At 35.1% G+C, this 25,748-nt stretch overlaps 1 protein-coding gene across 3 annotated transcripts in view; it reads right to left on the reverse strand.

Annotated features, from left to right (window-relative positions):
* Window positions 1–25,748, reverse strand: part of LOC148939326 (E3 ubiquitin-protein ligase RNF126-B-like) — a 155,469-nt gene that overhangs the window by 42,001 nt on the left and 87,720 nt on the right. For 2 of the 3 annotated variants that reach the window (XM_089107270.1, XM_089107268.1), the window contains exon 1: window positions 15,554–15,693. The exons of the other annotated variant lie outside the window; for it this stretch is intronic. In XM_089107270.1, the coding sequence (XP_088963396.1) occupies window positions 15,554–15,628 (75 nt within the window). In that variant the 5' untranslated portion in view covers window positions 15,629–15,693. Of the gene's footprint in view, window positions 1–15,553; window positions 15,694–25,748 lie in introns of those variants that run through there. 3 annotated transcript variants of the gene reach the window in all.

Consider the following 25,748-nt stretch of genomic DNA (forward strand, 5'->3'; position numbering starts at 1 on the left):
ATTGGCTCCAACTTCCCCCCCCCCCCCTCCCCCAAGGATTTTGAGGAAAATATGCTACTGCTCTCAGATTTGTAAGACAGCCCTTTCTATTTGAAGTGGATGGAAAAAAAATTCTTGGCCCTTTCATTTTAGGGGAAGCAATATTTTTGTTTGTTTCCCTTCTGCATTAGGGTCCTCTTAGCTTAAGATTTCATATAAGTTTCAAGCCAATAAAAAAAATGCCCCTTTTTTTACAGAAGGGACCAATTTCATAAGGACCAACCCTTTAACTAATTTTTGTGCATTAGTTTCCTTGGTTCAAGGACTTACAGCTATAAGTTTCAAATTGATCAGGAAAAAAAGTTTTACAGAAACAGAAAAAAAAAGAATATAAAAGTAAATAATATAGGATATTCTGCACCATATGTTCCACCTATATTAGGCACAAAATTCCTTTTTCCTTCATCATTTTTATTTGTCAAACTTTTTTTGTGCCTACTCAGTTTTACATGGGGGGGGGGGATTCCAGGGGATGGAGAATTTTCCGGTGAGAAACTCTGTGGGGGCGTTTTCCAGGGGGACTATCCCACAAGGAAAATTTTCCAGGGAGAAAAGGCTGGACCCGAAATGGACCTAAGAGGAGGCTCTTGGGTCTAAGTACCCCCTCTCCCTAGTTCCTTCCTTTTGTCAATAAAAACGGTATTTAAGGATCTCTGTACTTTTTAATTGCAAATGTGCATATGTTAAACCTAGTTGGAACCAGTCATCTAAGGAATATCAATCTCTATGATTTATGGGTTCCCTGTTGGGTTCTAAGCCCAATATCTCCTCACCACTTGCACATAAACATGTTGCCTCTTTGACTTCACTTTGATTTGCTGATTATATATCTGAGGCTAATACTGAATAAAGTATTATTACAGCATTATATATTTTAATGCACCATGATTAATAAAAAGAATTGATTCCTCTAGGCTGGCACATACAAAGGTGGCCAGCCTCTGGGCCCAATCCCCTCCTGAAATCATACTACTTTTATTTTCTCATAATTTTCAAACAACTTCTTACATAGTAAGGTATACTGGTTAATTACTGATCTCAAAATAATTTGTTAGTGTTCACAACAATTTTTCTACCAATAATTACCCAATTGAGATGCCAGTATAGTATTAACATACTCCTAATCCAGCTTCACGTCCTGTGTCAGGCAATATTTGAGTTAACTGTTAGTTTGAAAGATCATCTGGTCATAGTCCTTCTGTAGCTTCTAGGGAATAAAACAGTCAATCCTGCAATCAAACTCTGTCACCTGACAGTCCAAACCCAAGTGTTTCTAAGTATAGGGCAAGTGTGAAAATATTGAAAAAAGCAACAGAATGTTCTCCAGCCTTGGGGTAAAAAAACAACAGATTAGTGAGGTTGACTCAGAAAAAAAAGTGACAATAGTGATCATCTGAACATTGTTTTTGTGACTGAGCTTCCAACCTCAGCTTGAGAGCCGATACAAAAACCCACGATTGTAGCAAACAAATGTGACAAAATATAATTTTCTGAAAAGATATTTTAAATAAAAAAAGGTACTATCCTTTCTCAGTTCATGTCACAGGATCAAAAAAAGGAAGTTTCAAGTTAGCTGGATGGATAATTACACCTGGGTAGTATTTTCTGCAGTGAAGAAAGGGTGTTTCTGCAAATATTGTGTTTTATTTGCTTGTGATGAAGCTGAAAGGAATGTCACTAAAATTAGGGCAGCTTATCATAGAGCCTCACATGAATTGGAAAAACACCCTGGAACTCTTCCAAACATCAGTTACCTACCATAAAAACACAGTTATTTGGAGGAGGTTTTATGGCAACAGAGATCAGACAAATGTAAAAAAAAGTAAGTATGATAGCACTAGACCCTCAAGGTCCAAACTGGCAGTGCTGATCTCTGTTATGTAGCCCTTCAACCAGGAAGTGCAATGGGGTGTTGGGCCCCAGCCATCCTATGTCTTTGCATACCCTTTCTGCATACCTTCTGGGGATTTCTCCTGGTACCCATTTAGAGCTGGGTTGACTCTGGCTGAGCTTACAGACTCAAGACACTGACCCCTGTCCCAAACCAAATAACCCGCCATGTCCTCTATAGAAGAAATCTTCAATACTCAGAAAAGAAGATATAGAAATAAACCAGAAATAGCCCCATTTCATCACAGAAAATGCTGCTATGTAGATGGCAAGGACTTAAACTGCATGGAACAGAAAATTTGGAGGAGTTGACCTATATAGAGCCTGTAATAAATGATGAATATTTTATAACCTTGCTATGCTATTGGATGAAAGACAATACAATAATGAAAAAACTGTTTGAGAACAGCCCAGGCAATGCCCAGTACTGCTGCCCCTGAATTCAGAAAGCTTTAAGAAGCTCATACTCTTACAGCAGTTTTTACTGCCCTCGCTGACGCTGAATCTTCGGGAGAAAGTATGATCCTCGCTGGACATGATGTTAGACGTGCGTTTGATTCCTTAATTCATTCGTCCATGCTTCTTCATATGGCAAGGCGATGCGTAAACCCATCAGTTGTCCGTGTTCTCAGGGATTTATATAGGAATATAAAAGTGCGTTTAAAACTTCCATCCCGTTTTTCCCTTCAGTCGGCTTTTCATCCTTCCCTATATAATTGCATTAATTCTCGTGTGAGGCCAAACTCTTCGATTCCCTTGAATATGCTTGTGAATCTTCAGAACCCCGTCCTTGTTAAGAAAGGGACTAGACAGGGAGCTATCACGCCCCCAACCCTGTTCAATACTAGTGTCCTGAATGTGCAGGCAAAGTGTCTTCCTTCATGCATTCTTGAGAGAATTTAAATGTCTTTTATTTGTTATGCTGATGACATCCTGAATCTCAGTTGTACGATCCAGCGCACTGAACAGAATTTCAAAATCCTCAAAGATGAATATTCAAAAATCGGTCTGTCTTTTAATCCTGAGAAATCTGAAGTAATCCTTTTCAATTGGCGAAATCCCTCTACTTCTCTTATAAATACGGACGGTTCTCTTGTTAAACCCTCAGACCATATTACATACCTGGGCCTCCCAATTGGCACATCTATAGGCCACACATGTCGTTTGCTGATTTCTCACATTGAGCGTAAAATTAGCATTTCTTACGCTGTAATCGTAAAAAGCAAATTACGTTTCAACCGTTATATTCTAGCATCCATTTATAAAGCCACAGCCCTTCCTCATCTGCTTTACATTGCTCCTTTCTGGAGATTCTTTACAGTTACAGATAAAAAGCACCTACGATCAACCTTCTTCAGATTTGCTAAATATCTTCTACATTTTCCCCCTTGGACAAGAAACCGTAAAATTATTCATTTGTATAAGCTATCTGACCCTAATATTAGCATTAATAAATCTGTATCCTGTTTTCAAAGTAAGTTTAATCATCCATGGTCAACAAATTGTTCATAATAGTTTTTTATATTAATGTAATGCATATAGTCACTGTTTGTATTAATGTAATGAAGAGTTTTCTTTTGTCATGTGTTTGAATTTTCAATGTGTGTTTGTGTCCTTCTTTTTCTTCTTTTTTTTCTTTTTTGTTTTCTTTAGTGATTACTCTATCTACTGTACCTTTTGTACCTTTTTTTGATGGGCAATAAATGAATAATAATAATAATAATACTTGACTCAAGAAGGGACCATTTTAAGAACAGTCCCACCTGGTTGAATGTCAATCAGTGAAATCATTAAGATTGCAGTATAAATATCCTGAGTAAAAGCAATCTAAAACACAATAAAGAAATGATGCTTAATATCCATCAAAATTGACATTTAGGGGTTACTGAGCTTGTTAATAATTAACCTGAGGCTATACTCCAATATAGGCACCCTAGCCAAGTGAATGACTCAATGATTAAATTTGAACTAGTTATTAATGATCCTTAAGACCACAATAGAACAAAACTCAGGTCAAAGAACACTAGGAACATATTTCACAAATATAACTTGTATTCTGCCAAAGTTGACTTGCAGTGAATCCTGACCTTGTTGACTACATATCTAAGGCAAATACTGGAAAATAAACAAGTCAGATAAAATTTACAAATAGTGGTCATGCCTCCTCCAACCTCCAAAGCTTCTATATTTGACTCAAGAAGGGACCATTTTAAGAACAGTCCCACCTGGTTGAATGTCAATCAGTGAAATCATTAAGATTGCAGTATAAATATCCTGAGTAAAAGCAATCTAAAACACAATAAAGAAATGCTTAATATCCATCAAAATTGACATTTAGGGGTTACTGAGCTTGTTAATAATTAACCTGAGGCTATACTCCAATATAGACACCCTAGCCAAGTGAATGACATGCTGAGCTTCCAATCCTTAAGAGCAGGTGTTTGGGTCCTGGTTTTTCAATCCTTTGGCATAGGGTTGGGGTCAGTGGTGAGCATCTACAAGCTCAGCTACCATGAGTCTATAGAGCTTATGAAAACATTTTTCCACATGACATATGAAATTTATATATCCAGGCAAGACTGAAAAACACCTGGCCCTGCTGAAACAAGCAAGAAAAAGAATACTGCAATATAGAAGTCCAAATTACAACATGTTATGTATATCTTTCTCAAACAGTGTTTTGAAACAGGCTTTGATTACCACCAGATATTTAAGAGATTTTGGGCTGGCTGACTACAAATCTGCACTAACTATTGTGCTAACTAGTTTTAGAACTCAAACCACCTTAAATCAATCTTTCAAAAATAATGAACTGGTAGCAGTTCACTAGGAATAAAAGGCATACAACAAACTTCAATATTCATGTTTAGAGGGCAGAAAGAAAAAGCTGAATGTGGCAAAGACAAATTTCTTGACTGACCATTCTAAGAGGAAGCTCAACACTAGTGTTTACAGAACTCTCCCATAATGCTAGAAGATGATAATCCAACCCAAAATCTTTCCTCCATGAAAGCAATAGCTTGCAAGAACATTTCCTAAAAAAACAGAGTTGCAGCAAAGTATCATTGAGAAAGAGCATCACAGTATCCCTAAGTCTGATAAAACTCCCAACTATGGCTTGTTTTTCATCCTAAAAATTATGAAACTTCCTAAAAAAAAAAAAAAAAACATTTAAAGGCAGAGAAATAAAATTGACATATGTACAGAAAACATCTTTTCTAGTCCCAGAAGTGAAAATAGACAATCTCAAATATAACTCATTCAACAAACCTATTATGTATCATCATGTATTTGGCAGAACATTTGAAAAGAAGGTATGCAACAATATCAGATGGTTTAGTGAAGTGAGCTTAATAGTTTAGTAAATGCCTCTCTAAGATTCAGGATGAGTATTGTTGATTCTACTTAATCACAGACACAATACTTTACTTGACAGTGACTATTTCTGATGCCCATTGGAAAGATCTACACTAGATGCAGCATTTCTATATATTCACAGAGCTGAAGGCAACATAGATTGCAAGAATGGAGCTTCCAATAAGTGTTGCAAAGTTGTCTTAGAAAAAGCCATAACAAGCATAAAAAAATAAGTGTCAAGCTAAATTAAACCAGCATTTCAGAATTACCCAGCTAAGCATAAGTTGGGACTGGGATAATAGCTTACCTAACATATACAAGGCATAACAAAGAAATACTACAGAAAACAAATGTTATGATGGGCCTGGGATGAACCATCTGGAGTTAGAATGACAAAATTTAATTGAGAAATATAAACAGTACATCCATCCTGTAGAACATCAGGCCATTATTTTGCATACTAACTCTTCAAATAACAGCAAAAACAAGCTTGAAACAATAGAAGACTTGTATTGTGTACTTCCTTCAATGCTAAATGGAGGTCCCAACCTAAATACCTCTCTGGCTTTTTGAAAATCCACAATCCCATAACATTGAAAATTACTTCTAAAATTGACACCAAAACTTCTCAGTTCAGGGAAGTTTTCTGCTGCTGGAGACTTCCAAAGGTGAAAGTCTCTATTAATTTACCCTACATTGAATTTAGAAACCTGGACCTGACACAAAAATATGCAGGGGACAACACTATGATAGGGCTGTAAACAGTGGGAATTTGTCAAAAGCCCAGGCTTTTATACCAAAAAATATTCACTCACCAAGTATGTTCACTGTATTGTTGACTCCTTGAACATAGTGTTGACAGACTTGAGCAAGATATCCAATAATACCACTGTATAAATGTTATTTGTGAAACAGAAGTTTTTTTGCCACATTAGTGCCAAGCAAAGTGCTGTGTTAAAAGCTTACATCAAGGTTTGCACAATCTGAAAGGATTGTGCAAAACTCAATGAGTCAAAGGACACAATACAAAACAGAATTCAAGGCAGTTATTTATTCCAACCTCTAAGACCCTAAAAGACATAGACAAATGGAAACTTTAAGTTTCTATCAAAAGCCACAAGTCTACCCAATAAAATCCTGAGTTTGGACTATATTTAAATCCTTATTATGATGTATTTTTTTCTGGGTACCCACTGACTTTGTCTAAGCTCCTGCAGTCCAGGAACATCAATATGACTATCGCATACAGGAAAGGCTATGTTTGATACCCATCAAAATTGGTGTTTCTCAGCTTGTTGATTATTAAACTTTGGCTAATATTCTAATACAGCCACCCTAGCCCAGTGGATGGCATAATGGACATGAAATCCTTTAGGACAAGAGGTTTCAGTCCTGGTATTACCAAGTCTTTGGCTTGGTAGCAAGAAAAAAGAAGACATCAGTTCTATCCCAGCAAAAATGTGATTTCCCTTATTTTTCAAGGAGGGGACTGTAAGCTTCCTGATTAGAGTTTTAATAACAGTAATTCTAATGGTGTACTTTTTGCTCTGCTCTAATACCTTTTTTGAGGGGTTTCAGGCTCTTCTGAAAATTCCTACAAATTGGTTTGCAAATTCACCTACTATTTTACTATTCATACTAATGGAAATAGTAATTACCACTCCTGAATCAGCTACAGATAGCAATCTCATTAGACAGATTTTCCAGAAATATATGTTTAAACTTTTGGTTACTATCGGGTGTTTTGAGCCCAACAAAGGGCTCAGAATTAAAATTTTCCCCCAAAGCAATTATTGAATTCAGAACAAGCATAAAAAAGACACTAAGTGATACATTCACTTTCTTCCCAGCTAAATAATATAAATATACATAAATTTACCCTAAACAGAGCTATTGTTTTCTTAGATAACTTCTTATGGAAGAGATGATCAAAAATACCTAGAATAACTTCTATCTTATCCTGTATAATGGAGAAAGTTCTGGTGAGCATATTTTGAGAAAAATAACTTATGGCATTAAGCTCACCATGGGTTCTGTAAACAGCATTCTTGTAACATGCAACTTCTGGAGGTGATTAATCATTTTCAATTGATGGTGGATAATGGTATTTTGTTTGATTGTATTTATATTGACTTTTCCAAAGCGTTTGACAAAATTTCCACCCCACTTCTGATAAAGCAATGTCAACTATACAGTATTGGCCTGTGATAGTGCATTGTGGATGGATAGTGCATTGTCTTACAAAAAGAACCCAAGAAGTTTTGGTAGGTGATGCTTTGTCATCACCTATGTCTGTCATAAGTGGAGTTCCACAAGGCAGTTGTCTTGAGCTGGTACTCTTCTGCCTTGTCATCAATGATTTGCTGCATGTTGTTAAAAATGTGACCTTAAAAATGTTTGCAAATGATGTAAACCTTTACAGGTCAGTCATGAATAAACATGAGTTTTCTTTACTTCAAGAGGATTTGGATGCTCTGCACTGGTGGTGTATGGCAAACTCTATGTTCATTATCAAAACCAAGTGCATTGCTGTGCACTATTTGCATAGACTCCATCAACATTACTATTACTTTGTTGATGATAAATAAATTTCGAGTGTGGAGTATGTTCAAGACCTTGGGCTTTGCTTTGAATTGTGTCTCAAATTTGATAAACATATATCAGATATCACCCACAGGGCAAATTACAATTATTGCATCTAAAGCATACATTTTCTAACTTTAATCTTTGTTCATTGATTTCACTTTATGTATCCACTCTATGTCCAATACTTGAGTATTGCTCATCAGTATGGTACCCCCTTAATAAGAGAGATAGAGAAAGGATTGAGAAAGGGGAATGTAGGGCCACCAAACTCATACCTTACCTGAGACATCTACCATACCACCAGAGAATGCAGAGACTACAGTTGCCAAGTCTTCAGTTCTGATGTGATAGAGCTGACCTAATAAATACATTCTGCATTGTTAGGAACATTGATAATACCACTCTAACTTACTTCTTCACTTTTACAGAATACAGTGGTACCCATCAACACCAACACAAAATATACCCACCATATTCACAGAAAAGATTAGGGTAAAACTCTTTATCTAACCCAGTGTGGAAGACTTGGAATGCACTTTCATTAGAAACAGTTGCAACTATCACAGTCCAGTCTTTCAAAAGTAGTTTAGCCTCTACAGATTTCTATACTAGGTCTTATCACAATTTTTTTTTAGAATATTTTATGTTTTCTAGTATTAGTTCTGTTTGTAGCCTTTATGTTTTCAGAGTGTGTTATTTTCGTTGATTTGCATGTGTGTATGTTGTCAGTGCTGTCATAAATTTTTATAAAGTTTAGTGTAACAAGCTTGGTAGCTTGTTACAGCAACCAGCAACTCTACAGGATTTTTTTTTTCTTATTTTGCTGGACAGTGCAATTTAAGGTAATTTACGGTAAGCTTTCTGCATTTTGGAATTAATAGATAAATAAATAAGGAAAATGTACAAGAGAAGAAGGTAAACATCTAGATTAGGAGCTATTGAGAAGGAAACATGCTAAGAAATCAATTCTTACTTCATAATATGGAGAATATTTGTGACACAATTATTAAGTGTACCTCTGCTATACTTTACCCTCAGCCCCCACTTCTAATGTGCAAATATGTAGCCAAAATTACTCATTTCCATTGCATTTTCCCAATGCATCTCTCTTGTTTCAAACTGTGCACCCATAAACTGAATCAACTGTGACGAAACAAGAACCAGAAAAACAGGAGTGATGGGTGGCAAAATACATCAGAAATATATAATTTGAGTTCTATATTTACACATTAGGGGGGTTGGGAGTAAAATAAATTGGGACTGCCTGTAAAATGTGTTAGCTAGCCTATAATTATTCTGCATAGGGCAAGGCCATCATGTATGAGGGGGAAGGGGGACACTCCCTCTCCCAATGTTTTTTGTCATTTGGTAAAAAAATAAGTTGGTAAAATTGTGGTGCAAACTACCACAATTTTTCCAATGCTGCTAAAATTCTTTGTTCAGTTCAATAAAGACAAAGAGAATACTGACATGTCATCTACAGACATTTTGAACTTGATAGGTAAATGCAGCAGTTTTACTGACTCCTGCCATTGCAGATGGTGCCATGATTTTTCATTTGGTTAAATAAACAGCACTAAAATAGTGACATGATATGTACCAAAATCTAAATCTTGGTTGGTAAATGCAGCAGTTTTACCGACTTGTGCAGTGATTTTACACATTGTATTAGAAATGGACATTATGCTAATTATTGACAAAAAAAAAGTCAAAAAATGATCAGCCTGTTGGTAAAATCTCTAGCCCCCCCCCCAAACATTTTGGCTAGTAGCTGCACTGGCATAGGGTCCCAAACCAGTTACTAACCCCCAAGAAATAAACCAAAATCCCCCCAAAAAATTAAGAAAACAACTTATACCTAACTGATTTTCCTAATGAATGGCAGCTTTTCTTCTTTTTCTTCCTCATGCTTAATGTACAACAGCATTTATAGCTCAGTTTTATGCATCTACTGACACAAAGCAGAGCTTAACTTTTGTCAGTCAAGGAATTTTACAAGGATTTTGAGTTTTTTTTCAAAAGGCATATTATTATTATGAATAATTAGACAAAATTTTTGAGTATTTTTAAGGAATGATGTGGTTTTTAAGTGGTCTGTTTTCTCAAGGATAAAAAACGATCCTTTCAAAAATCTGACAGGGTACAGTGTTGCTTTACTGGTCACAGCAAACCTATTTCCCAACATGGTTGTTTTTTCTAATCTAAACAGAAAACTGGTTGGAAACTAGATGGCCATGTTGCAAAATTAATTTAGAGTCTTTTCTCTTGAACTTTGGCTATTCAGTTTGTAAAACAAATAACAGGAAATATTATTTAATCTAGTTGTATTCAGGATACTGATAATGTTACAGCTCTGCCTCAAATTTTACCATTTTTTCCTTTCCAACCTTTTTCTAAGGTTTCAGTAATCTTTCACATTAAAAAAAAAATTACATTTGCAAAGTTTCTTTGCCATTTTTCTAGGATTTAATCAAATAATTTTAAGATGAATACTTTATTTGGAAAACCCAATTGAACCTTTCAAACATTTCGTGGTAACAAACTGTAAGCAAGGAGTGATGCAGCTCAATAGTAACCAAAATATTGAAAAAACAGAATTTTGATACCAATAGACACATGAAAAGAATTGTTTTATTATGGTGATTCTAAATATATAAGTTTCTTCAAGTTTATTGTTACCCAATAAAGGCTACAAGCCTGATAGAATTTGCTTGGTTTTCAAAAAAGGAGAGAAACACCCCCTAAAAGTCAAAGAATCTTAACAAAAATTACATTATCAGGTTAAGCATTGTATTTTAATTAAGCTTCCATTTTTTCAAGCACAGGATATAATATTTCAGCTAAATTGTCTTTTTTCTTTAGGTAAAAATAAGCCTGCAATGAGTTCTTGTGACAGTGGTGATAGTTGGTGTTTTGTTTATTGCCAAGAAGTTTGGAATGGTTGTGGGTGGTTTGGGTCACTTGTTATGGATGTGAGGGGCATATGCATTGGCAATATATCCCTGAAGATCTTTCAACCAATTACACCAGGTAAACAATGGAGCTAGATGACTTCTTAAATTCAAAAGGAACAAAATTTCACTGCCAGATATATTTGGAAGAGTAGAAGTTCTGTTTTATTAGTTTTATTGGAACTTCTGTTTTACTGTTGCTTTTCAGTATCTTTTACATCTTGATATTATAATTTATTTGTTTCATTATCAAGCTCCTATCTAAAAAATATGGAATTTTGTATTTTTTGCCAGAAGAAAGATCATGCATTCTTGTTGTTTTTTTTCTAGGGGTGATTGTATTGGCCCAGTGGTCCTAGAATATTGGGAGAGGGCTCATTCAAACAGAGATTAAATATTTTAGTGCCTATTTTAAGTGACCAAAAAGATTGGAGGGCAACAAGGCCTACAACAAGCATCAAGTCCCTGAGTGAGGCATATAAGAAAAAGCAAAAGACAACACAAGGTATGACATTACTTTGTTTATTTTCTCCTCTTTTGTATTAAGATTTCATTCTGTTTCCACTTGTTAAGCACTTTAAAGCTTTTTAATAAGCTTTTGAAGCAAATTTAAGACTCTCATATTTAGAACATTTTGTATTTTTATATTATTCCAACATTTTGGCCAAGCATTTTCCACAAAAAAAGGTTATTTATTTGTTTTTATCAATCAAAAGTAATTTCTTTTAACTTTTTTTTTTATTTTTAGCGTTTTGCTTCATCCACTAGGTAGCAATGACATTCCCCCACCTTGAATATTTTGTGGGTACTTGGTAAAAAAAAAAAAAAAATGAATCAGCAAAATTGTGGTGCTTAGCAAAGGCCCATTGTTTGGTTAAATGAAGACCACAAGAATACTGACATGTCATTTATAATAATCTCAAACTTAGTTGGTAAATGCGGGAGTTTTACTGACTTTTGCCATGATTTTACAGATGGTACCACAGTTTTCCATTTGATTAAAGAAAATGATACAATGACATTTACCAAAATCTTGGTTGGTAAATGCAGCAACTTAACCAACTTTTGCAGGGATTTATTGTATTGCATTTGAAACAGATAATATAATAATTACTGGTAAAAAAAAAACTGTTGGTAAAAATAATCAGCCATTTGGTAAAATCCCTTGCTCTCCCCCAAAAATTTTGGCTAGTAACATCCTTGCGTAAAACAGCAATCTTCTATCAGAATAAAGCTCTTATATCTGAAAAAATTAGCCACTTAGCCCCTCTCCCCTCCATAACAAATTGTGCTACAGTGTAAAACTGACTGAATTCAAGAGCAAATGTGAGAAATAAATAAATACCTAATTTTTGCCTGAAACTGTGAATAGATTTCCAGGCTGGAACTTTGAATCTCCTTCAGGTTTGCAGGTGTACTTAAATTTAGCTTATTTCAAGCATACAATGTAATACTTCAGCTAAATTGTTTGCTTTTCTTTAGGTAGAAATAAGCTTTCAACCAGTTCTGCGGACAAAGGCAAAAGTTGGTGTTGCATTTATTGCAATAGGCTAAGCCTTGGAATGGTTGTGGATACTTTTGGGTCACTTGTGGCAGGTATAAGGGGTATATGAAACATTGCACTTCCCAGCTGAAGGGCCAAAAAACAGATATCAGCACTGCTAGTAGGGACTGTAAAGTCCAATGCTGTATTCTTTACCTTGCCTACACTAGGCCATCAAAAGAGCTACATGACTTCTATGCTTGGAAGAGTAGAAGTTCTGATTTCTTAGTTAATAGGGTAAAAGACCTCTTTTTGGGAAAGATCACTTTTCTTTGGCATTCTAGAAAAATAGCAATGGGTTTTTGGACCACCCCTATTTGACTACAGCATGATGCAATGTGAGGGCAGTAACAAGAACTCACCTTCTTGGTCAAATTTTAACCAATAATTTCTCAGCATAAATTAAAATGTGGTCTCTGTTTTGAAAAGCAATTGAAAAGAAAATTTTATACTTAATATTTGTGATTTATAGAATAAACACCAAGCAATAAAAGTTACACTTTTAGAATCAGAAGAAAATCAGCTTGTTAATATGTGAATAAAACTGAAACATTAAAGGATATATATATATATCAAAATAGAATAACTGGTATTTCCAAAAAGAGCTCCTTCTAGGTAAGTCAATAAACTAATAGTTTGAAGTGTTTGATGTTAAATAATTTTAATAAAAACCATATTAATGTATATCTTAGGTTATTAGCTTTTCTCTGATATAAACAATTCTTCCCAATTCCTCTTTGGTAAAAAAATGTGAGGGTTTTAGTTCTACATAATTTTACTTAATTGGATACTGGTTTTTTATCCTACTGTTTCTTTTTATATTTTTTAATTTGGGGGATATAATTTCATTTGTTTTCAATACAAGTATCTGAAGTTCTTTTTTTTATTTTTGATATCTTTACTTCTATTTGTTTTTAATACAAGTACCTGAAGGTTAAATTCTAAAGGAACTGGTCTGATCCTGGTCAGAACACCAGTTGTGTCCCATGTTGGTCTTCTGATTCACATGTTGGAAAATGTGAATAAAGTATAGGTCAGAAAACTGGTTTGGCATGTTGTACAAATGTTCACTGTCATGAGTTTAAGAAAAGTAGTTTTATATATTAGCAATGCTGCTTTTGGTGTACTTTTCAATGTGTATGAAACAAGCAATGACAAGCTTTCAGGTGATGCATAATTCATATCTGAGACAGTTGTTTTGTGGATTTTGAGCTGATTAAAGTAAATAACCCCTGAGGGCACTTGGCAAACTGGTTTGATACCCTATTACAAAGTAAAAATTGTTTTTTCAACATGTTTCCTACCCAATAGCCCCTGATCTAGAACTTTACCAAGAAGCCTACTAAATAATATAGGCCTAGTCTACCAGCAAGCTGAAAATCTATAACATGAAGAAAAATTCATTCATGGAACCTTGAGTGTCAAAAAATAAGCTGTAGAGATCCTACTGGAACTTAACTAGTTCTAAATCACAAATAAAGCTAAGATCAAGGTAAAAGCATGACAACATTGACATAAGTTTTCTTCTGAAAGTAGATCCCAGTAAAATTCAACTTTAGCTACTTTTGGCTATCTTGGAAAGGGGTTAGGTTAGAAAAATGAAACTTCAGGGGATTGGTCTACATGCTAAAGTATGCCCTGGGAAGGTATTTTGAAATACCTAACTCTACTCTTTCTCTCTCTGGAGGGTCCTGAAATTTGCAGTATAAATTTAGAATTGTGACTTCTGATAAGGAGACATGTTAAGAAAACAATTCTTACTTTAAAATATGTATAATGATGCTAGTTAACATGTTATCTAAGGGGAGAACCTTTATCATCAAGTCTTTCCTCTTTTTTCTTTCTTTTTCCAACTTAAAAGAAAAAAATTACAATTTTCTCCATGCTAGAAATGCAATGCATAAATCTTTTGAAATTGATGCTATAAATTGTTGTTATATAGCATTCATCCCAATCATTGTTAATTCCATTTTTTTTTTTTAATGATAGATAAAGCAGTGACAAAAATACAAAATATTAATACAACCTAACCTGATGTCAATTTAAAATCAACAGACTCTGTCAAGGCTTTCAGCCTTGACAGAGTCCATTGAACTTGGCTGGGATGAACACTATCTATAACAACAATTTATAGCAGCAATTTCAAAAGATTTACACATTGCATTTTTATAGCATGGAGAAAATTGTAATTTTTTTCTTTTAAATGGAAAAAGAAGGAAAAAAGAGGAAAGACTTGATGATAAAGGTTTTCCCCTTGGATAATATATTAACTAGGATCATTATACATATTTTAAAGTAAGAATTGTTTTCTTAACATGTCTCCTTATCAGAAGTCACAATTCAAAATTTTTACCAAATTTGCCCACATGACAGGTCTATACCTAATGTGATTTTGACAAAACAACATTTTACCTTAATTTTCAGTTATCAGTTTATTTTTCTCTGGCTTTAGTTCTGAAAATGCAATTCCTGTTATTTGAGTAGGCCTAGCCTAAAAGTGTAAGCTATATTATTATTTTTTTCAAAATTTAGGAAATGTATTTGCATATCTTTAAAACCTTATAAATTGGAATTGAGCAAAGTTGTGAAGCTGAAAACAATCTTGTTGTATTTCATTTAGGCTAAGCAGAAAAGATTGTTTTCAGCTTCACAACTTTGTTCAATTCCAATTTATAAGGTTTTAAAGATATGCAAATACATTTCCTAAATTTTGAAAAAAATTATTTTTTTCAAAATTTAGGAAATGTATTTGCATATCTTTAAAACCTTATAAATTGGAATTGAACAAAGTTGTGAAGCTGAAAACAATCTTGTTGTATTTCATTTAGGCTAAGCAGAAAATCTATTTTGCAAGGTTTCACTTTTATAACATACAAATTTTTAAAGGTCACCAAAGGTCATGGTCTTCTAGAGGGAGATGGAGTGGAGATAGGTACTTCAAAATACCTTCCCAGGACATAGGCTATTATAGCCTGTAGACCCATCCCTAAAAGTCATCTTCCTAACCTAACCCCATTTGAAGATAGACAAAAGTAGCTAAAGTATAATTTTACCTAGATCCCTCCTCCCTTCCAATAAGCATGGCACTGTCCTCTCCTCAAAAGCCTTAACAAGCATAAAAAGTAATAAGTATTCTTTCATAGCCTATTCCAAAATCCTGTTCAATATAAGAGGCTATATATTCAACCTGAAGATTCCCTTCTATTTGTCTTTCGCACTGGTGGCAGTAATATCGTCCGTGTTCAGTTGATGGTTCATCCATTTTCTAAGGGTTTATCAAATATTTGACTCAATTTGTTGCTTTATCCTTTCTTCCTTAGACCATGAAAAGGATGCGGTTGATTTAGAGAATTCCCCTAAGTGCTAAGGCCGCGCCTACACTGGTTGTTTTCTAGAAAGCACGGACGGAAGACAAAGTGGCAGATAGTAGTCAGTACAAGCCAAAATCGCACAACTTTAGAAGATCAAAATTCAGCCATTTGATTTCATTGTTATTAGTTACACCTTAAATCAGCAGAGGAAACTTGATCAACATTCTGATTACGTCCCTGTAAAACTTTCAAAACATATGTTTTGACCGTGGGTTCCAGAGTCCTTTCAGGCCTGACATTCCTGAACCTAAAGGTCTGTTTCTAATTTCTTGTACGGGTCATGTTATAGCAGCTTCAAAATTTCTGCCAAACTTTCCGCTCTATTTTCAAAAACCTGGTAAAATTTCTTAATTCATGCTCAGTTCAGACGCATAGGATTTTGACAAAATCCTTAAAGTGTGACATGATTCCTGTAATTTTTCCTTAGAGGGCGAGAGGATTCTCAAGTTGAAAATTTTCAACTCTGAACCTAGCATCCCCTTAGCTCATTTTCCGGCAAATAAAATGCTAAAATTTGAAAAAGTTGACTTATCAGTCAACTAAGCTTCGTTAAATCGAACACAACTTTGTTCAGTTGTCTAAGTACTTTGTTGAGATTGCTATCAAAGTTCTATTTTCAATGTTCCGTTTGGCAATGAGCTGTATGAAGCAAAAATGATAATCTGAGTAGAATTTAGTAAAATCCTTGATATAAGATCTGAAAACTTTGATAAGTGAAAAAAACAGGCTTATTCTGAATTAGCGACACTTCACAAAGAAAAAACGAATAAATTATTTTTCTTTATTTAAACACATTTAGCTGCTGCTGAAACCTTGGACTTGGCATGGTCCCAGAATTTGAAGGTATGGTCGGACGGAACGCAGGAAATGCATGCACAAATCCAAAACATTGTGGAGGTAACTGTCCTATTGGTGGCTGACTGTTTAAATAAATAGATGATTGAAAATGAGGTCTGAGGTCGAACCACCCAGCGTTATACGGTTGAGATTGTGCAGGCAAGATGTTGTTTGGCGTTTCGGGTTTTCTTTCTTTATTTTCCTGCTTGGGGTTTAGAGCATCTTTCCTTGACTTTGTTCTTCGGTTCTGGTACCATACTTTAACCTAAAATGAGCTTATATTAGAATTTGGACAAATATCTATTTACGTCTAAATGATTATTACCTGTTTACCTATTACCTTTTTGCCTACTAACTGCTCCTCAGATAGAATATATTCAGCATCTGTTGCTTCAATGTGTAATTTCAATGATTTTCACTAAATGGGCTTTAATTTTTAGGCTCTGTACTTCTTCTTCTATTTAACAGCAAGTGGGTTTTTCAGTAAAACTATTTAGCCCTTTTCCTTTTGCTTCACTCTGTGGGCTACAGAGCTACTGGCTTGATTGCCTCATATTTATTACATATATTCAGATATCTTTCAGCAGATTTTTCGACTCTAGGAGTTCAAATATAAGATGATAAATGTCAATTTCTATGCTCTGTGTGCAGGTATAGTTGGCTAGGCTCTTGGCTGATAGTGGGATTTTGTGGTGTTTGAAGTATTCTAACAGTTTACAAAGCAAGGTATGTTGTGCAGACGTCAGCATATTACATTCAAATAGGCAATGGTCAATTGTTTCATTATTCATATTACAATGCCTGCAAAGAGAGGATAGGGGAATTGAACCACTTGAATTAGAAAGCTTATACGAGAATGCAAGAAAATTTAGTCCATTTGTTCCAGAACGAATTCTATGATAAATTTTGGAAAGATACTTATTGGGAAAGGGGGAAAGGATAGGACTAATCTTATTAAAATTAATATCTGATAGCCTCCATCGGTAAATATCTCTAATTGGGATTGGTCTCCCACTTGGCTGGTCAATATTTATAGCATTTTTTGCTATTTCATCAACCTGATGATTACCGCTTATGCCAGAGTGGCTAGGAATGTACTGAAAGTAAGTTTGTTTGCCACTTGAAGCAAGCTTATCAATAATACTGAGACAATGATAAGTGTCAATGTCCAACTTATATTGAGGAGCTGAGGCCAGCAACTCAAGGCTTGATAAAGAGTCGGAATAGATGATAATATTATTCAAATTTTCAACCAACGATTGGTTTTGCTTAAGGTGTTCTAATGCCATGATTATGGCATTTAACTCAGCAGACATTATAGATAAATTATTAAATAATCTCTCGCCCATTGCAATTTTCAGGTGAGGAAGGAATACACCACTTGCTACCTTCTCATTCATTTTGACCCATCAACAAATATTTGGAAGTGGTTTTTATATGTAATTGTATTAAGTTCTGCAAATTTTTTCTGGATAAAAGCAATGGGGGTTAAATCTTTATTCCAATTTTGAAAATTCAGTATTTATTATGGGAAATGACCAATTCCATGGAGGGGAATGGGGGAAAGTAGGTGCAATAGACTTTGCTGGTACAGGGAGCTTCTTTTGAACATTGGCATAATCATCTGCAATTCCTCTATAAATGGCTGGATTTCTTAACCAATTATGTAATGTGTGTGAGCTATTTGATTCAATTTTTGTAAGATGTTTTGTCAAGAGAAAGCTACGTCTCTCCCTTATTGTTGTTAATCCACTCTCCATAAGCAGAAACTTGGTACTTGTGGGTTTCCTAAGACCAAATATGAGACATATTATATCATTTTGTGTTGTAGATGTCCTTGGCTGCTAATTTCTTCTTTTTCTCTGAGTGCTAAGAATTATCGACCAAAAAGTCCCAAAGAGCCAAATTTGCCGACAAATTTTACAATCTGATATTAGCCGAAAACTACAAAGGGAGAAAAAAAGAAAACGTGTTGCAACTGAAAAGGGCTATTTTTATATTACGGAAAACTTGTTAACATATGCATCATGAAAGGAATAATGATCGAATTAGCGGAGAACTCACTTTTTATCTACATGGAGAACTTATCTAATCATTAGTAATTCGTGTCATCCAATTTTTCGTATGTAGTCTAAATTACATTTTAGACTAACTTTTAGCTTAAAAATAATTTAACCCTTACAAAAGCTAATCTTCAGTCTATTTTTTTTTATTAAGGACACTATTTCCTAAGAACTTCAAACACTTATGGTTCTAGAGGAACGGTATGGAGGAGGATTTAAACCACACGTAACGTGAAAAATCATGCGAAAAATTTGTGGTTTTCGTTATATATTGACAATGAAAGGATCATTTCAAAATTTAGACCCCCTCCAACTGGATGATTCAAACTATCCTGAAATTAAATCCTATGCCTTAGAGGACAAGACACACAGAACTAGAATAGGTGCAAAACACCAGCATTCAGTAGGCACCCCTATATAATGAACCGAAGTCATTTTATTGTAAGTCTTTATCATTATTAATTGAAAAAAACTATTTCCACAAAATAAATTTTTCAAAGAAAAGTAATGAATTCCATTAAACAAAAAATGAGCAAAAATAAAATCAAATAATCTACCAATCATGAAACTACCACAAATCAGCATCGATAAATAAATGAAACCCAAAACGAACAGAAAACAAAGCTTTCAACAAAAACTTTATATGCCCCCAGGGAATAACTTACAACCCTTACCCTGAGGGCTGTGGAGGAGTGTCATCCTCTAAGATATAATTTCCAGAACTTTGAACTACTTTGAACAAAATGGCTATCTCAAAATTGTGATTGGATTTGTTTGGATAAATGGTGGACGTGGAAGGGGTGTTAGTTGCCTTCCAGTAACTTTCGACTATCAAAAAGGGCACTAGCCATTTTAATTTCCAATCCCCATTTCATTTTGTTGTCGTAGAAGTTTCTACGACAACACTTTCTATGAAAACCTTATTTGTCCCCAGGGAATAACTTAAAACCCTTGCCCTGGGGGCTCTTGGGGGGTTGTCATCCTCAAAGACCTAGTTTCCAGAACTTTCAACTACGTTGAATAAAATGGTTATCTCAAAATTTTGATTGGATGTGTTTGGGGAAATGGTAGGTGTGAAAGGGGGTTAGTTGCCCTCCAATCACTTTCAACTATTAAAAAGAGCACTAGCCCTTCTTTCCAATCGAACGAGCCTTTTTTGAAGTTTCTGTGACAACGCTTTCTATATAGACCATAAGTTGTAAGTTATGCCCCCAGGGTATAACTTACAACCCTTGCCCTGAGGGTTTTGGGGAGAATTTCCTCCTCAAAAACATAATTTCTATCTGGGAATCAACTACGTTGAACAAAATGGCTATCTCAAAATTTTGATCGGATGTGTTTGGAGAAATGGTGGGCGTGGAAGGGGTGTTAGCTGCCTTCCAGTCATTTTCAACTATTAAAAAGGGCACAAGCCATTCCAATTTCCAATCGAATGAGCCCTTTTCGAAGTTTCCACGACAACTCCTTCGACACGAAGTGCCCTGGTACGGGAAAAAAATACATTGTGCCAGCATCGTTCTTTACTTAGGCACCGCAATTACGCTGCCTATGAAAAAGGACAATTTCAATTTCCAATCACATGAGCCGTTTTTGAAATTTCTACAACAACTTTCTATATAAAAATTATATGCCCCCAGGGAATAACTTACAACCCTTGCACTGACGGCTCTGAGAGGGTTATCATCCTAAAAGACCTAATTTCCAGAACTTTCAACTGCGTTGAACAAAATGGATATCTCAAAATTTTGATTGGATTTGTTTGGGAAAATGGTGGGCGTGAAAGGGGCGTTAGTCGCTATCCAATCACTTTCAACTATTAAAAAAGGCATTAGCCCTTTCAATTTCCAATTGAATGGGCCCTTATTAAAACTTTATATGCCCCTAGGGCATAACTGACAACCCTTGCCCTGAGGGCTGTGTGGGGAGGGGTTGTCATCCTTAACTGTCTAATTTCAAGAACTTTCAACTACTTTGAATAAAATGGCTATCTCAAAATTTTGATAGGATGTGTTTGGGGAAATGGTGGGCGTGAGACGGAGGTTAGTTGCCCTTAAATCACTTTCGATTATTAAAAAAGGCACTAGCCCTTTGAATTTCCAATCGAATGAGCCCTTTTTGAAGTTTCTGCGACAAGGATTTCAATAAAAACCTTATATCCCCCCAGGGCATACTTATAACCCTTGCCCTGAAGACTGTTGGGGGAGTGTTTCCTGCTCAAAGGTACAATTTCCTGAACTTTGAACTGCATGGGACAAAATCTCAAAATTTTTATTGGATGTGTTAGGGAAAATGGTGGGCGTGGAGGGGGTCTTAGTTGCCTTCCAATCTTTTTCGACTATTAAAAATGGCACTAGCCATTTCAATTTCCAATCAAATGAGCCCTTTTTGAAGTTTCTACGACAATGCGTTCTATAAAAGCCTTATATGCCCCCAGGGCATAGCTTGCATCCCTTGCCCTGAGGGCTGCGGGGGGGGTTGTCATCCTCAAAGACCCAATTTCCATAACTTAAACTACGTTGAATAAAATGGCTATCTCAAAATTTGATTGGATGTGTTGGGGGAAAAGGTGGGCGTGAAAGGGGGGTTAGTTGCCCTCCAATCACTTTCGACTATTAAAAAGGGCACTAGCCCTTTGAATTTCCAGTAGAATGAGCCTTTTTTGAAGTTTCTACGACAACACCTTTTACAAAAATCTTATATGCCCCCAGGGCATTACTTAAAACCCTTGCCCTGAGGGCTGTGGGGGAGTGTCCTCCTCAAAAACATAATTTCTATCTGGAAATCAACTACGCTGAACAAAATGGCGATCTAAAAATTTTGATTGGATTTGTTTCAAGAGATGGTGGGCGTGGGGGGGGGGGGGCTAGTTGCCCTCCAATCACTTTCGACTATTAAAAAGGCAACTAGCCACTCCAATTTCCAATAGAATGAGCCCTTTTAGAAGTTTCTACGACAACTCCTTCGATATGAGGTGCCCTGGTATCGAAAAAAAACCCAACAAAAATGAAAAAAAAACAATACATTGTGCCAACATCGTTCTTTACCTAGGAAGCGTGATTGAGCTGCCTATGATTGATTAAGAAACCTGGGAGAGAGTAGACTAAGAAGTACCATTTCTATGGCCCCCCCGTACCAAACAGGTTTTTCTGGTAGGTATTCTATTCTACAGGTCATTACATCTTTGCCAAGAGATTTACCCAATACCGGTCCTAGAGCTAATACTTCTACGACGCTGATTAAGGACAAGTTTTTCTGACGTACAGACAGGTTTTTTTTTTGTTTAGCATTTGCAAAAAAGGAGTAATTAGGATAAACCTGTATTTTAAAACTAGCGCGTACTTTACGTTCCTTCCTATGCTATTGTGGGTCTTTACGTTGATTAAGGACAAGTTCTTATGACACAATTTACAGACCAGATTTCTAGTTCATATATTTTTGATAACTTGATAGGTGATTTGAATAAAAGGAATTCAAATATTTAAAATGACAGATTTCCAAATACGATCATTTTGAAAAGCAGACAAAAAAAATTGGTTGTTCCCTCATTTCTGTAGGGCAGGAGATAACTTAATTTACTTAGACAATGAACGATATTAATTAGTGATTGATTGTATCAGTGGAGAAAAAAAGGATGTCTCTTTAGCCTGTGTGTGTCTCTTTGGGCTGTGTGTGTCTCTTTAGGCTGTATGTCTCTTTGGGCAGTTTGAATCTTTATGGTCTGTGTGTGCCTCTTTTGGCTGTTTGTGTCTCTTCGGGCTTTGTGTCTCTCTGTTGGATGTGTGCGTCTCTTGTCTCTTTGGGCTGTGTGTCTCTTTGAGCCGTTTGATTCTTTTTGGTCTGTTTGTGTGTCTCTTTGAGCTGTGTGTTTGTTTGACTCTTTGAGCTGTTTGAGTCTTTTTTATATGTGTTAGTCTCTTTTGGGTGTTTGTGTCTATTTGGGCTTTGTGTGTATCTTTGGGCTGTGTGATTCAATTTGGGCTGTTTGTCTCATTGTACTGTTTGAGTCTTTTTGATATGTTTGTGTATCTTTGGGCTGTTTGAGTCTTTTTTGGGCTGTGTTTGTCTCTTTGGGCTTCTGTCTCTTTGGGCTGTTTGTGTTTCTATGGGCTATGTGTATCTCTTTTGGCTGTTTGAGTCATTTTGTTATATGTGTGTTTCTTTTGTCTGTTTGTGTCTCTTAGGGATCGTGTGTGTCTCTTTGGGCTATGTGTGTCTCTTTGGGGCGTTTGAATCTTTTGGTCTGTATGTGTCTGTATGGGGGTTTTTGTTTGTCTCTTTGGGCTGTTTGTGTCTCTATGGGCTGTGTATGTTTCTTTGGGCTTTGTGTGTGTCTCTTTGGGCTATGTGTCAATACGTTTAATCAATAAATATCTTTAATCTTAACCCGTCTTTATTCTTTAAAATAGTTCTATTGTAAGCAAGTAACAAACTCTTTCCTGAAGTCACCTCTTGGATACACAATGCAGAAACTTCATTTAAGAAACTATGAAAAAATTGTAGGTAAGTAATAAACTCTTTCCTGAAGTCACCTCTTGGATACACAATACAGAAATTTCATTAAAGAAATTATGAAAAAATTGTAAGTAAGTAGCAAATTCTTTCCTGAATACACCAGCTGGATAAACAAAAAGACATTTCGTTCAAGAAATTATGACAAAATTCTAAGTAAGTAACAAACTCTTTCTTGAAGTTACCTCATGGATACACAATGCAGAAATTTCATTTAAGAAATTATGAAAAAATTGTAAGCAAGTAACAGACTCTTTCATGAAGTCACCTCGTGGATATGAAAAAATTGTAAGTAAGTAGCAAATTCTTTCTTGAATTCACCTGCTGGATAAACAAAAAAAAGACATTTCGTTCAAGAAACTATGACAAAATTCCAAGTAAGTAACAAACTCTTTATTGTTTTCAAGACTTAGATACACGATGTAGAAATTAAATTCAAGAAATTATGAAAAAATTCTCAGCAAGTAACAATTTCTTTCTTGAAGTCAACTCTTGTGTATAAATTTCATTCAAGAAATGATGAAAATATTTGTAAGTAAGTAACAAACTCTTTATTGATTTCACCTCTTGGATATACAGTACAGATACTTCATTCAAGAAATTATGAAAAAATCACAAGTAAGTAACTTTTTTTCTCTTTATCACAAACAATTTTCACTTAGCTACACGATGTAGAAATTTAATTCAAGAAATTATGAAAAAATTCTCAGTAAGTAACAATTTCTTTATTTTCACTTAGCTGCACGATGTAGAAATTTAATTCAAGAAATTATGAAAAAATTCTCAGTCTAAGTAGCAAATTCTTTCTTGAATTCACCTGTTGGATAAACAAAAAAGACATTTCGTTCAAGAAATTATGACAAAATTCTAAGTAAGTAACAAACTCTTTATTGTTTTCACGAGTTAGATATACGATGTAGAAATTAATTTCAAGAAATTATGAAAAAATTCCCAGTAAGTAACCATTTCTTTCTTGAAGTCAACTCTTGGATACACAGTACGGAAATTTCATTCAAGAAATTATGAAAATATTTGTAAGTAAGTAACAAACTCTTTATTGATTCCACCTCTTGGATATACAGTACAGATACTTCATTCATGAAATTATGAAAAAAATAGCAAGTAAGTAACTTTTTTTTCTCTTTATCACAAACTATTTTCACTTAGCTACAAGATGTAGAAATTTAATTCAAGAAATTATTAAAAAATTCTCAGTAATTAACAATTTCTTTCTTGAAGTCAACTCTTAGATACACAATAAGGAAATTTCATTCAAGAAATTATGAAATTATTTGTAAGTAAGTAACAAGCTCTTTATTGATTTCACCTCTTGAATATACAGTACAGATACTTCATTCAAGAAACGTGATTAAATACGTTTTGAAACTACATGCTATTTGCATGCCTTTCCTTGGCATTTGCAAAAAAGGGGTAATTATGATAAACCTGAATTTTAAAACCAGCGCGTACTTTACGTTCCTTCCTATGCTATTGTAGGTCTTTACGTTGATTAAGGACAAGTTTTTATGACACAATTTACAGACCAGATTTCTAGTTCATATATTTTTGATAACTTGATAGGTCATTTGAATAAAAGGAATTCAAATATTTTGTCTATGAAATAGAAGCTAACTCAATTTGCGAAAAGGTACTCCATTTTCACTACTGTGATCTGATTGAATTGTCGCCGACAATGAGATTTAATCGCTGCTAAGCCTATTGTTATTGCGAAAGGGTTACTCAATTTACTTCTTAGTGTTAAATGACAGATTTCCAAATACGATCATTTTGAAAAGCAGACGAAAAAAATTGGTTTGTTCCCTCATTTCTGTAGGGCAGGAGATAACTTAATTTACTTAGACAATGAACGATATTAATTAGTGATTGATTGTATCAGTGGAGAAAAAAAGGATTAAACTGATTAACAGTTAAGGTAACCCCAAAGGAGCTGTTACCTGAGGTAATTTGTTATAAATTTGAAAAATACCTAACGACGAATCGGAAATGGTTGATTAACATTTGCAACAAAAGGGGTAATGGGATTTGCGAATTGGAGGAGATGGGGTGGTTATGCACTGTATAATACACAAGTGATGTTTTGGAGAGTATTGTCAATTTAAATAGGATCTAACGTTCCCCGGGGGGGGGGGGGTTAGTTAAATTGGGTTGAGTTGCACGAAGGTTCAGTAGTACGAGAGTTCAGTAGCACGGGGGTTCAGTTGTACAGGGTTTCGGTTATACAGGGGTTCAGTTACATGGAGGGATTCAGTTGAACGAGGGGGGATTTGCGATTTTGGAGGAGATACAGTGATAGTGTACTGTATAATACACAAGTAATGTTCTGGAGAGTATTGTCAATTAAAAATAGTTTAGAAATAAAAAAATTAACAAGAAATTGCTGAAAAGTGTTTTGAGGGAGATGGACTGCATGGAGGGTTGAGATGCACGAGATTTAAGTTAAAGGGGGGGGGGTACAGTTACAACGTTGGATTAACATTTGCAAAAAAAGGAGTAATGGGATTTGCGAATTGGAGGAGATGGGCTAGTTATGCACTGTATAATACACAAGTGATGTTTTGGAGAGTTAGGGGACGTGTGTGTC

Source organism: Artemia sp. Qi Xiang Cuo, chromosome 21, assembly GCF_049724085.1.
Source record: "Artemia sp. Qi Xiang Cuo chromosome 21, ASM4972408v1, whole genome shotgun sequence".
Lineage (NCBI taxonomy): Eukaryota > Metazoa > Arthropoda > Branchiopoda > Anostraca > Artemiidae > Artemia > Artemia sp. Qi Xiang Cuo.